This window comes from Labeo rohita, chromosome 6, assembly GCF_022985175.1.
Source record: "Labeo rohita strain BAU-BD-2019 chromosome 6, IGBB_LRoh.1.0, whole genome shotgun sequence".
Classification (NCBI taxonomy): Eukaryota; Metazoa; Chordata; class Actinopteri; order Cypriniformes; family Cyprinidae; genus Labeo; species Labeo rohita.
In genome coordinates this window covers 5,996,417-6,010,624 of record NC_066874.1, presented here as the reverse complement: position 1 = coordinate 6,010,624, position 14,208 = coordinate 5,996,417, and the positions used below count along the sequence as shown (strand labels likewise).

The following is a 14,208-nucleotide window of genomic DNA, read 5'->3' as shown; positions in this document are numbered from 1 at the left end:
TGAAATGAACTGAGCACTATTTTATCAGTGCATGTGATTCTAAAGATAAACTACTTAATTTGTCTCATTTAGAAATACATCAGTTAACGAATTCAGTTTATTCAGGTCTGTGGTTGTTTTTTTGTTTTTTTTGAAGTATCTAATTCCACCCAGGCTGCATTAATTAAAAAAACTGATTTAATGCATCCTTGCTGAGTAAAAGTACTAAAGAAAAACCATATTAACTCCAAATGTTTGAATAGTAGTGTATGTCAGATAAGGAACTTAATGTTACTGTGAACACCCATTTCATGTTGACTTTAAGACTCTTGAAATCCCAATCCAAATCTTTGCAAAATCCAAAACAAGATAAATCACCAATACTGCTGCCATGTACTTTCATTAAGACTCTATACAACTAATTCAAATAACATCTCAAGAGCCTCATTCATGATCATCAGGCAAAATCATTATTGTAAATTAACTTTTTAATGATCGACAGAAATGTTTCCGTGCAAGATTCCCAACCACCAATCTGAAGCTTGGAAATACCACACCACCAAGCTTATTGTAAAGCACTTATAACTAATGCAAAATATGAGATTTTAATGATTTATTTAGGAATATATAGAACAATTAAACACAGAGAGAGAAAAAGCAGTACAAGCTAAAAGCTGAACACACAATCCTACCTCTTAGTGCTTATTCCTCTGAGGAGAGAACAAGAAACCAGTATGAAAATGAATAATGAATGTCACACAACTTTTAGAAATGTCAGGCAAAAATGATATTAGTATTATAATAATTACTTAAAAAAAAAAAAAAAAACTTTTCCAAAGAAATTTTGTAACTGAATTATGATTGTCCATACAAAAAAAAAAAAAAAAAAAAGGGAAGAAAACCTTGAACTTAAGGTTTTCTTTCTCTGATCTCTACACTACTGTACATATGGTCCCACCTTAAGTTTAAGTAAGGGATTTTTTTTTAAGTGTTTAATTTGCAACTAGGTAAATCCAACTGCTTTGAAAAGCAATAGCACCACTCCTCACATTAGGTTGGATGATTGAAACTATCATTCATGTCCGTAGCACAAACAGTGCTAATAACATGAATGCTTTATTCACCCTGATGCATTTAAGCATTAAGAAATCAGGAGATAAGGTCAGTGACTAACAAACAAAGGATGGGCGGTATGCTCACCTGTACAGAGATCTTCCCTGTATTGTTGCAAGATTTGAGAAGACAGAAAGATCTTCCAGCTCTTTAGGCCAAGACTGAATACTCAGAATATCTATCAAGTGGACAAAAGGCTGAGTTACATGGTGTATAGAGAGCGAATGGAAGAAATAGTAAAGATACACACAAAGCACACACCTGTGATCTCTCTGACAGTGTTAAAGATCTTCAGTTTCTTTGGATCAAGAGCACTAATATTATTGTAGCTGTCTCTGTGCAGGACAGAAAGACACAAAAAGGTCACTTTCTGAACAGTAAGTGACACATAATGCAAATATTTGGGTCACTTTTGGCCAAGTGGACTTTTTTTAACACCTTTCACGCTTGTACTAGTTTAATTTGTCCAAGAGGGGTATTCATGTTTGTCATTTTGTCTCAAATGCCGGTGATCTTAAATCTCACCCTCTAATTCCAGTTACAAGGAAATGCAGGCTGCCCTGAATCTTGGTGCAGTTTATGAAGCTGTCGATGTTCTGCGAGTCTACAGTCTGTCTGGAAGGTGTACCAGTGCCAACACATGCTGCACAAAGAGAAAAAAAAAAACAGAGAGATCACGATTATGCTTAAGAATGCACAAAATTGGTCATGAAGGAGACACTAATCTTTTGAGACATAAAGGAGTGGCATAAATCAAAGGTCAAAAGGGCAAAGACAAATTTATTGTACTTTTTTAGCATATTGTGTGGCAATGGTTAAAAATTAAACAATGACACATATAGTGGCTATTCAGAAAGACTAAGAAAAAGACAACAGTAAATATAGACAATGGTATTACAAGTATTACATTCAGGAAAATCTGTAAATCAGTCAGTAATTTTTTTTTTCTTGAAAAGTATGTTTTTTTCCCCCTAAAAATGTAAAAAGTTTTCTTTTTGGAGCTAGTAGGTAGCAATTTTGATTTGCTTTACATACACTACTGGTAAAAAGTTTCAAATAATTGCCATTTGTTAATGCTTTTAAATGAAGTGTCTTATGCTCACCAAGGTGGCATTTATTTTATCAAAACTACTGTGAAAACCATTATATTGTGGAAGAATTATTACAATTTAAAAGGACCTTTTTCTGTTTTCATATATTTTTTTAAAATGTTATTTATTACTGTGATCAAATCTGAATTTTCAGCATCATTACTCCAGTCTTCAGTATCACATGATCCTTCAGAAATCATTCTTAAACACTAAATTGCTGCTCAGTTGTTAAGCATTATTAATGGTGCTCAATTATTAATAATGCTTCTTATTACTACCGTTGTTGAAAGTGTTTTTTTCTGCTTAATACTTTTTGTGGAAACTGATACATTTAATGTGATACATACTGAAATAATGATGCTGAAAATGTAGCTTTGCATCACAGGAATACATTTAATATTAAAACTAAATTTAAAACAGCTATTTTAAATTGTAATAATATTTCTATTTTACTGTATTTTTGATTAAATAAATGCAGCCTTGCAAATTTTAAAAACATTAAAAATCATAACTATGCCAGACATTTGATTAGTAGTGTAAAAACAACAGAAGTCTATGGTATGCACCCATTTAGATAAACAAAGTGTGCATGTTACCTTTCGGACAGAGACCGACACATGGCTCACATCTTTTCACCCCTTTTTTATCCATCTCCATCTTGTCTGCTGGACAGCTGCTAACACACGAACTGCCATCTACAACAAAGTTAGCTGAAGTACAAGAGAACAGAGCAAGTAAGTACAAAGGCAGGATGTCAAACTCTTAAATTAACCATAAATTCGTCAAAAACCCTATTTAGGTCCCGTCGGGAGAATGGGATATTCACTTTTGACATTATAACTGATAATGCTATGCTACAGGTAAATATACTCCATGTAACACAAGGTATTACTTACTAGGGCAATGTGATACACACATCGTGCCATACTGGTATTTTGCATTAGGATTCGGTTCCAATTTGAACGTCACTTTGTTATAGATGAGAGCTTGTGGACACTGTGGCACACATGACCCTGAGTTGTTAAAATTTCTGCAGGCCTGTGAACAAATAGACACCTGAGTCAAAGCAAGCAAGTCTTGATGCATGTATCTGGCATGTTAGAGCAACACATGTTCAAGAACTGGTGTGAGTTTGTTGAACATACAAAGCAGTTGGTGTCGAGCGGCCCGGTGCAGCCTCCGGCACACTCGATGTGACAGCACTCGCTCGGACTGCGGCCAAAACAGCGGCCGTTGCACTGCGGTGCGCACACTGTCTTAGTCACTGAGAACGGAAGAGAAACACAGTGAGTGTACCTAACATTCACTATATTATGGCGAGCAAATTTTGACCTTGTGAGGACATTTTTTTGGTCCCTATGAGGAAAACAGCTTAAAAATCATATAGAATAAAGTGTTTTGAAAATATGAAATAGCAGAAAGTTTTGTGTAAGGGGTAGGTTTAAGGTAAGGCAATAGAAAATACAGTTTGTACAGTATAAAAACCATTATGTCTATGGAATGTCCCCATAAAACATGAAAACCAGTGTGTGTGTGTGTGTGTGTGCGTGTGTGTGTGTGTGTGTGCTCTGAGTTTCCAAACACTTACGGATTTGACACGAGTCATTTCCTGAACCCCAACACCGGCCCCCACAAGACTCATGACAGGGAACTAAACAGAAAATGCATTATAATGTGTAAATTTGTACAAAATCATCAGCCAAAGTAATTCAAAATTAATATCATAAATAAATCTTCAACTACATATATGTGACCCTGGACCACAAAACCAGTCATAAGTAGCAGAGGTATATTTGTAGCAATAGTCAATCGATTTTTCTTTTATGCCAGAAATCAGTTAGTAAAGATCATTAAGTAAAGATCATGTTCTATGAAGATATTTTGTGAATTTCCTACTTCCTATTTTCTTCCAGATTCAGATTCTCGGCCAAATATTGTGTCCTAACAAACCATACATCAATGGAAGGCTTATTTATTTAGCTTTCAGATGATGTGTAAATCTCAATTTAATAAAATTGACCCTTATTTGTCCCTTGATTTGTGGTCCAGGGTCACATATAAAACAGTGAACTCCTTTAAGCCTCCTGAGTTATAAAAAAGACAAAATCTGAACCTCTGATAATATTTATTTATTAAAATCAATAAAATGAATACTTTTATTTAGCAAGGCTGCACTAAATTGATTAAAAGTGACAGTAAAACATTTATAATGTTACAAAAGATTTGTATTTCAAATTGGTCCTGTTCTTTTCATCTTAAGCAAACACACATTTTCAATATTGATAATAATAAGAAATATTTCTTGAAGGATTTCTGAAGGATCATATGATGCTAAAGACTGGAGTAATGATGCTGAAAATTCAGCTTTGCATCACAGGAATAAGTTACATTTTAAAATTTATTCAAATAGAAAAACAGCTGTTTTAAATTCACTTTTTTCACAATATTATTGTTTTTACTGTCTTTTTATTAAAAAGCAGCCTTGGTGAGCATAAGAGACTTCTTTCAAAAACATAAAAAATCCAATTAGTAAAAAGATACCAATCCCAAACTTTTGAACAGTATATTAGTGTATATTATATATGTATATTGTAATGTTTTATGTATCCTTACGTTCTGGTCCGTTGTCTTCGATGATGATTTCTGCCCCACTGTCCTTCACAATGTCTAACCAGTTTATCTGCGGCGCATAGCTTAAGAATTTATTCTGGATGATCTGCACTCCACCTTCCAGGATCTCTGCAGATCATGATAAATATGAAAAATATTAAGATAAGATCAAAGACAGAATGCTAATATGTAGCTCGAAACTCTCGGAAAAAAGAAAATTATATATACAGTTGAGGTCAAAAGTTTACATACACCTTGCAGAATCTGCAAAATGTTAATTACTTTACCAAAATAGGAGGATCATACAAAATGCATGTTATTTTTTATTTAGTACTGACCTGAATAAAATATTTCACATAAAAGTTGTTCGCACAGTTGAATTTATAAAAATGACCCTGTTCAAAAGTTTACATACACTTGATTCTTAATATTGTGTTGTTATTTTTTTTAGTTGTTCATGAGTCCCTTGTTTGTCCTGAACAGTTAAACTGCCCCAGTGTTCTTCAGAAAAATCCTTCAGGTCCCACAAATTTGTTTTTTTTTCAGCATTCTTGTGTATTTTAACCTTTTCCAGCAATCACTATATGATTTTGAGATCTATCTTTTCACACTGAGGACAACTGAGGGACTCATATGCAACTATTACAGAAGGCTCAAATCAGGGTGTTATTTGTGAAAAAAGCAGTGATGCCACAATACAAGGATGTTGTGAATGTTTGCTATGGTTTTGTTAGGTGACTGTAAGGGTTTGAGTTCATAGCATAAATGCCAATATTAATGCTAAGAGATCATCATAATCACACATTACTAATAAAGAAACAGTAAGTACTGTGTTTAGATTTTAAAATACGTAACTTTCATATTGATTCCTCACATTGAGTCACAATGGACTTAATAAGAGGTTACAGGAAGGGCAGCGGAAAAAATGACACACATGTTCATTGATTCACACACTCGGAGGCACACAATGGAAAGAAAAAACTGCACGGATTGTATTTCACATTAGATGTGTCGTGTTTGCCGAAGCAGGTCGGGACATGTTCGTGCCTAACTGTAGCATCTAACGTCAATCTCCTGGAATTTATCATGAGGAACAATATAATACAGGATTTTTCTTCAAGCTATAAGGCAGTCACAGACATGCGTCGGTCCAAGTTTGGGTTTATGATGAGATAATGCTCATTTGTGGTTGAATTCTTTTAATAAACCACACACACACACACATAAATCTTTCTGTCCGTTGACTCACTCTTCCACACCGCACCCTCCAGAGAGTCTTGTTGTCATGGAAACCGCGTGGGCGTTTTGACGGAACGTGTTTCTGTGGGTGAGAATGTGTCACCTGTCACGTATGTGTGAGCGCACCTGTCAAATGTGTGAGACCCAGCTCCTTTAGTCCGTACACTCCGTCCTTCTGATAGTTGACGAGGATGGCAAGAGCGAAGCGGTCTTCGTATAGAGACGTCCCTCGGATGACTCGCAGCTGTTCGAGCGGTAGACGTCTGAACTGGTTTATGGCGATGAGGATGTAGCCCGTTACCTCACGGATAGACTGTGAAGAGGGGTTGGGTTACACATTCATAAAATGAAACAGATTCAGACATGAGCCCACACAAGATGAATCTGATTGGACTGCTGTGAGCTCATGCACACTTGTGGCCTGGTCTTTGCATCCTTCAAAGAGTTAGTTCACCCGAAAATGAAGAGTCTGTTATTAATTACACACTCTCATGTCGTTCCAAACCCGTGAGACCTTTGTTCATCTTCCGAACACAAATTAAGATATTTTTGATGAAATCTGAGAGCTTTCTGACTCTTCATAGACAGCAATGCAACTGAAATGTTCCCAGGCCCAGAAACATAGTAAGGACATCGTTAAAATAGTCCATGTGACATCAGTGGTTCGACTATAATTTTACGAAGCTGTGAAAATACTTTTTGGAATGACATGAGGGTAAGTAATGACAGAATTTTCATTTTTGAGTGAACTATGCCTTTAAATCCTACAAACGTCGTTGTGTTCCTCACCTGTAGGAATGAGAAATCGCGGTTGTGCTCCATCTGTGTGATCTCCAGGTTTCCTATGACAATCTTGCAGCCCGTGTACATCTCCTTCATGAGCTTGTACTGGACCTCAGAGCTTCCTGTCACACTCAGTGAGTTCTGCGTGCCTGTACATACTGTAAAGAGAGAAAGAATAAATTTATTGTAGCAAAATTTTTTAAAGGAATTTTTAAAGTTGTGAAAAGATGCTCTTATGCTTACCAAAGCTGCGTTTATTTGATCAAGAATATAGTTAAATTGTGAAAAATTATTACAATTTGAAACAACTGTTTTGTATTTTAATGTATTTTAAAATGTAATTTATTTCTGTGATGCAAAGCTGAATTTTCAGCATCATTACTCTAGTCTACAGTGTCACATGATCCTTTAGAAATCACTCTAATAAGCTGATTTGCTGCTCATGAAATATTTTTTTGGAATCCATGATATATCATTCAACAATATTTAACTTTTTTAACAATATAAATGTCTTTGCAATCACCTTTCATCAATTTAATGCAACCTTTCCTGAATGAAATACTGTTTGAACAGTAGTGTATATAATACATTTCTACTGAAAAGAAATATGTATGTTCAAAAATGTTTGTATGATAACTGCTACAGTACATAATATCTATCATATTACTCGGTGTTCTATGATAATATTTAATACTTCATCTCTATTTATATATTTATATGGTTAAAACCTTGTAATTAGTGGGATAATGACCAGCGATTGTGCATTAGCACAAATAATTCAAAACAGGGTCATTATTTACAGACTGAATGCACATTATGCCCTATTTAATGTAAAAAATGCCCTTTTGCAATACCAGTCAAAAGATTTTTCAAGTTTTTTAAAGAACTCACTTTTTTTTTACCCAAAGTACAGCAAAAACAGTACAATTTTGAAGTTTTACTATTTAAAATAACTGTTTTGTAAAGAAGGCTTTACATAAAAGACGGCTTGATGAGCAAAAGAGACTTCTTTAAAAACATTAAATATCTTACTGTTCAAAAACTGACTGGTACTGACTGTATTAATGCTCATTTCATGCCCATTTATACATTAATGTGGCAAGAAGCCTTGTAATTAGTGTAATAATTGTATGATCTCAGCTAATATGTAATATTTCATGGCCATTTATGTATTTATGTAGTAAGAAGCTTTGCAATTACTATGATAATAACCAGAAACTGTATATTATCACAAAAATAACTTGCCAGGGATCATTATTTACAATAATGGTTAAATGATTTTCATATTATGTCCTATTTGATGCAAAAGAAATCTCAAAATGAGTATCAGCTGATGATCAGCTGTTGTTTTTATTGCATTGTTGTTCATATAGTGATATCAGGAAGGCAAGCTAAAAGGTAAAACACGACTGAGGGAGTTTGAGGTAAAACTGTTTTGCATTTCAAATTTTGCCCTTGGTTCAAATCTGCCATGGTCAAAACAAGCCATCAGGGTGGGTGTCTAGGAAAAAACGTTCTCATTAATACTTATAGGTACTCAGAAATGCCCTCAGGAGCCTTTACAGATTAAGACTCAAAGAAGAGTTCTTCTGAGAATATGGTCCATGCATTTACGACCCATTAGGATCAGAATGCAGGTTAAATAGAGCATATGAGATTGCAGAGCACGCATCCATAATGGTAAGTGTATAGAAGTGATTCTGTTCTCGTTAATAAAGCAATGTACTGAAAAGCACAGACGCTTGCTGATAACACACGCATATTGTAAACTCTTAACAGCATTACAGAGTCCAACAAATGGGTCTAAAAGTCTCTTGCGAAAGACAAACAGGTGTTCGGTCCAGCCACACAGGTGTGGTGTGTCGATCAGACGTTGTGTTGATATGCTTTTCAGAAATCATTCTTAAAGGTCCAGGCTGTGTTTAGAAACCTTTTAGCTCTTATCAAACTTCTCCTTTGGTAAACGCAGAGAAGGCTCAACACAGACACAGTGCAAACACAGATTATGTATTATTTTTTTATATATTGTAAGTTTATAGTTTTTGAACTAGATTAGGATTTTATTTTATATTTTCACTTTAATTTTAGTGTTTTATTAATTTTGTTGTCTGTTTTTGTATAGTTTTATTTAAGTAAAACTAACTGAAAAAGAAATTAAATAAAGTAATGTTAAGTTTTGTTATATATTATATTATATCTTGTGTTATTTGTTTTTTTAAGTGTTATTTTTAGTTTTAGTTAACTACAATAACCCTGAATCACAGAACAGCGAGATACTGGAATTGGTATGTTTTCATAAATTCTATTTCCCCTTGGTACAAAACACATGCTAAGCAAATACAGTCTTGCTTTTAACACATACAGTTCCCATACAAAAGATACGTGTACTGAGAACTTGAACTGATAAGATCTGGAGTTGAACTTTAAGGTGTTATGGCCTACAATGGGACAGGTAAGGCCAGTAATGTCAGAAAAGGCTTCAAACCATCAGTTAAACCAGAAGTTTGTGTTTTAAAGGTAAAACGTTGAACTTTTGCCTCCTCAGATTATTCTCTTGAGGAAAAAGACCCCAGTAATCACACTAAGCTCATATCTACCAACACACAAAGTCTGCAATCAAATGTCTAACATACAGTAACATCTGAGCTATATTCACATTCATTTGACTTCATTTAACTGCTGTATGTCAGCACATGCCTCATTTATTAAATTTAGACTACTGTGAGACGTTTGATCTGAGAAACTTAAAAAGTTGCTGCTTGAAACATAACTGCCAGCTCGTGTTATGAAATAGCAACCTCTGAGCACTGCAGTTGTCCTGTAGGTTTAAGTTCACAGAAGCCATTAAATGAAGGCAGCAACACTGCAGTCCACCTGTAATGTTCCTAAGAACTGGAGCCTTAAAACAAACAACCGCAAGTCAAGAATCATTTAACTCCCCTTGTGAAAAAGAAGTCTGCACAATTGTTCTGAATGTGCACTTGTAGTGTACTTCAAGTATTAAAAGCATTTGATTTGAAAAGCTATACTTGCAGAAAACATAAAAATAATCAAATAAAATGACACTTAAGTTTAAAGTACGCACTACACTGTCAAAAAATCCACAGACAAACTGCTAATGTACTCGCAGAATATTTCCATACATTTCTTGTCAAATTTACAGACATTTTCCTAAAACATTTCCCTAAAACACAACACAAGGTAAAACACCTAGGCCATTAACACAATAGATTGGGCCGTATTGTTACAAACTTTTCTTAGAGTGTACAGTATGTTTCTTAGCATACTTAAGTACACTTTTAAAATGAAACTAAACATTTTACTAGTACATTTTAAATTATTATGTTGTAATAAACTTTTAGCATGCAAGGAAGTACACTTATTTTGACTAACATAATAAAGTGCATTCAAAGTACTACTAGATAACCATAAAAGCTTGCCAGTGCACTTGTCAGTAACCATATTTCATATATATATTTATAAATACAGTTGAGGTCAAAAGTTTACATCCTCCTTTCAGAATCATTAATTATTTAACCAAAATAAAAGGGATTATACAAAATGCATGTTTATTTAGTACTGACCTGAATAAGATATTTCACATAAAAGTTCAAACACTCACTGATGCTCCAGAAGGAAAAACCATGCACTAAAATTTGTCTTATTTTGCATAAATATCATGTTTCGTCCATTTAGTACTGCCCTTCAGAGGCTACAGAAGATAGTTACATGTTTCCCAGAAGACAAAATATGTTTCATTTAACCTGATCTTCAAATTTAAATAGTTTTAACCCCCCGGCTCTTAAAGCATCGTGTTTTCTTTCTGAAGCATCAGTGAGTGTTTGAACCTTCTGTAATAGTTGCATATGAGTCCCTCAGTTGTCCTCAGTGTGAAAAGATGGATCTCAAAATCACACAGTCATTGTTGGAAAGGGTTCAAATACACAAAAATGCTGAAAAACCAAAGAATTTGTGGGACCTGAAGGATTTTTCTGAAGAACAAAGGGCAATTTAACTGTTCAGGACAAACAAGGGACTCATGAACACCTATCACTAAACAAAAAAACACTGCTGTGGATCATTCAGGTAACAACAGTATTAAGAATCTAGTGTATGTAAACTTTTGAACAGGGTCGTTTTTATAAATTCAACTATTATTTTCTCATGTGGACTATATGTAAACATGTTTTATGTGAAATATCTTATTCAGGTCAGTACTAAATAAACAATAACATGCATTTTGTATCATCCCTCTTATTTTGGTAAAACAGATTTCATGAGTATACTTTTTTCACAAGGCTCTCTATCATAGTGACAGAACATGTTTTTGTAAATATGATTAAAATGCATGTCTTTGATGTTGCACCTCATGAGTCTTTAAAGGAGAAGTCCACTTCCAGAACAACAATTTACAAATAATTTACTCACCCCCTTGTCATCCAAGATGTTTATGTCTTTCTGTCTTCAGTCGTAAAGAAATTATGGTTTTTGAGGAAAACATCTCAGAATTTTTCTGCGACTTTATTGGTGCCCCGATTTTGAACGGGGCTGTCACGTGATGAACGAACAACTCAAACCCAAAAACTTGTCAGATAAGAGGTGAGGTGAGCTAATCATAGACTAAAGACCCAGGTAAACAATGAATTAATCTTTTCTGTTTCTTATAGCATTATAGTTTTTTTTAGTTTGTAGTGTAATCAACGTTTGTGTAAACAGTAGATGTGTTAGGGAAGTAACACGTAACATTTTAATTATATTTTGCTAAAATGAATGAAATGACACAAAAAAAGATTTGTTCATTTTGCTGAACAAGACTCAAAGGTCTGAGTCCGTAAAATGATCCGAACTTCCCATCACTACTACGAATCACATCTAAGTTCATCGTCTGTGTGCTAAAAAAGGTAGAGTATACAAATTTTTATTTTCCGAAAAAAATGACCGATCTTTTCGCTGGATAAGACCCTTCTTCCTCGCTGGGATCATTTAGAGCCCTTCGAAGCTGCATTTAAACTACATTTTGGAAGTTCAAAATCGGGGCACCAATAAAGACCATTACGTGGAGGAAAATCCTGAAATGCTTTCCTCAAAAACCATAATTTCTTCACAACTGAAGACAGAAAGACATGAACATCTTGGATGACAAGAGGGTGAGTAAATTATTTGTGAATTGTTGTTCTGGAAGTGGAGTTCTCCTTTAAGATGCGTTAAAAGAGAATTAAGGGGATAGTTCACCCCCAAATAAATTCTCACCCTCAAGTTGTTCAAAACCTGTATGAATTTAGTTCTTCTGCTGAACACACAAAGATATTTTGTCTGAAAAAAGTGGGTTAAGTTTTTGGTCACCACTGACTCTTTCAAAATATCTTTTATGCTCAATAAAACAAAGTCAGTCACATATTTGGAATGACATGAGGCTGAGTAAATGAGTGAGTAAATGTTAATTTTTGGGTGAACTATCTCTTTAAAAAGTCTATCCCATTTTAAAAAAGTTAGTTCACACTTTAAACGCATGAACGTGTTGATGTGAACGGCCCTCAGTCTGTGCACTCAAGTGTACAGACAATGATACAAAGCACCCATTCAACCAGAGCGCGAAAACAAGTGTAGGAACCCGCCAAACGCTCACAAAAGACACACAGTAGCTTCAACTAACAGGTTCACATCACAGGTACGAAAAACAAAAGCCAGGGGAGGTCTAAATCCGCACACAACAGACAAGGCTTAGCTGTCTGGTAAACAGAAACTTGGCCACGGTCACAACGAGATTAGCCAAACCTGCCTGATTGGTTCTCACGAGCATGAATACACATAAACCTACACATTAATGTCTTAATAATTTATTGTCATTAAAGGGTCAGCTAACACACAACACATAGGCATGCACACACACAGAAACCATGCCTAGCTTAATGACTTTGTTTTGCACCTAAAAGCCACTTAAAGTTACAGGTTACTCCTGTTCCCCAGGCAAAAAATTACTTATCTGGATTTATCAGACACATGTCTGTGTATGTGAGTATGTGTGCATGCAATCCGGGATGCCGCATTACTCACACAAAAGACACAGTAAATGACTGTAGTAAATAGTAAAGGACAATACTTCCTGGTGTTGCTTACTTTTTAATCACCAAAATGATTAAGTGAAAGATGAAGTGTTTTGCTACTGTGGCATCTACAGTATTTAATATCTTATTCAATAGGTTCCATAGAAGATTAAAGGTTTTTATTTTTTCAAGACTTGGGCCTAAATGTTCACTGTTCACTCAAATGATCCTTTGACGTAAACCAAGAGTTTGGCAGAGCTCAAATCTGAGTATTTCCATAAATGAATGTGCAATGAATGTGGAGGCGACAGCAGAAACAGAGAGGCTACACACAGTGCGCTTGTGAATCTATTCAACACTTCCGAAGGAGTATGCCTTGAGTATGCGTGTGGGAGCCTTCAACACACACTGTACTACTCATACTGACGTCTTCAAATCCACTCAGAACACTTCACAAAAATGTAAAAAGGTCGACAACTGCCGTAATCTTCACAGGACATTTGACATATATCTTTCTGTATGACTCAAGTGCAATGGTCATTTGAAAACTATGCATTCACATACTAATAAAATAAGTCATGCACCGTATGGATTTCTAATAAACATGGGTTGGCACAGGTGTTCCTGAATACATTCTACATTCAAAAATGCTTTGCTGAGCCAACTTTATATGACATTCAGAGTCACGCTTTTCACTATAATGTTCTGTTTCGGTTCTTTGTATGTTTATCTTAGCAGCTTATTGTGAAAGAAATTATCTGTCACCATGAAAGCTATTGTGTATATAGTACATCCTGTACACCAGACACTTTACACCATTACTCCTTTAGCTAGATAAACACATTACGCTGTTCAATATGACATGAAACCTCGCAGAGAAATGATGAGTGTTATTATTAATGACAATACATTTCTTTACATATGGATTCCAGCAGAAGTAACGCTTAAAGGCATTTAAAGAAGTCATATGCACCTTTTTACAAGATGTTATATAAGTCACAGGTGTCCTCAGAATGTATCTGTGAACTTTCAGCTCAAAATATCCCACGGATAATTTATACCATTTTGAAAATGCCCATTTTGAAGCAGGACCACTCTGTTTTTGTGCATGCCTCTTTAAATGCAAATGAGCTGCTGCTTCCCTGCCCCCTTTTTCAGAATAGAGCTGTGCTTTACATACATTTCTCATATACTCTGCCAAAAAAAATCTGTTTGGTTTTGATTATCATGTCTATCATGCATTTTAAACCTATACTAATTTAAACTGTTGATACATGGTTTTCTAAAGTGTCTGTCACACGGCATGTAAGTACAAAACTTAGTTCTCTTTCATGTTTTATTGCGCTTAA

The 14,208-nt window shown here is 34.9% G+C and overlaps 1 protein-coding gene across 2 annotated transcripts in view; it reads right to left on the bottom strand.

Moving 5' to 3' along the window:
- Positions 1-14,208, bottom strand: part of erbb3a (erb-b2 receptor tyrosine kinase 3a) — a 33,280-nt gene that overhangs the window by 14,005 nt on the left and 5,067 nt on the right. For both annotated transcript variants that reach the window (XM_051112689.1, XM_051112690.1), the window contains exons 2-12: positions 6,822-6,973; positions 6,159-6,345; positions 4,797-4,922; positions 3,772-3,834; positions 3,329-3,447; positions 3,080-3,221; positions 2,780-2,893; positions 1,618-1,735; positions 1,354-1,427; positions 1,180-1,270; positions 672-689 (exon numbers count right to left, since the gene is read on the bottom strand). In XM_051112689.1, coding sequence (XP_050968646.1) covers positions 672-689; positions 1,180-1,270; positions 1,354-1,427; positions 1,618-1,735; positions 2,780-2,893; positions 3,080-3,221; positions 3,329-3,447; positions 3,772-3,834; positions 4,797-4,922; positions 6,159-6,345; positions 6,822-6,973 — 1,204 coding nt within the window. The remainder of the gene's footprint in view (positions 1-671; positions 690-1,179; positions 1,271-1,353; positions 1,428-1,617; positions 1,736-2,779; positions 2,894-3,079; positions 3,222-3,328; positions 3,448-3,771; positions 3,835-4,796; positions 4,923-6,158; positions 6,346-6,821; positions 6,974-14,208) is intronic.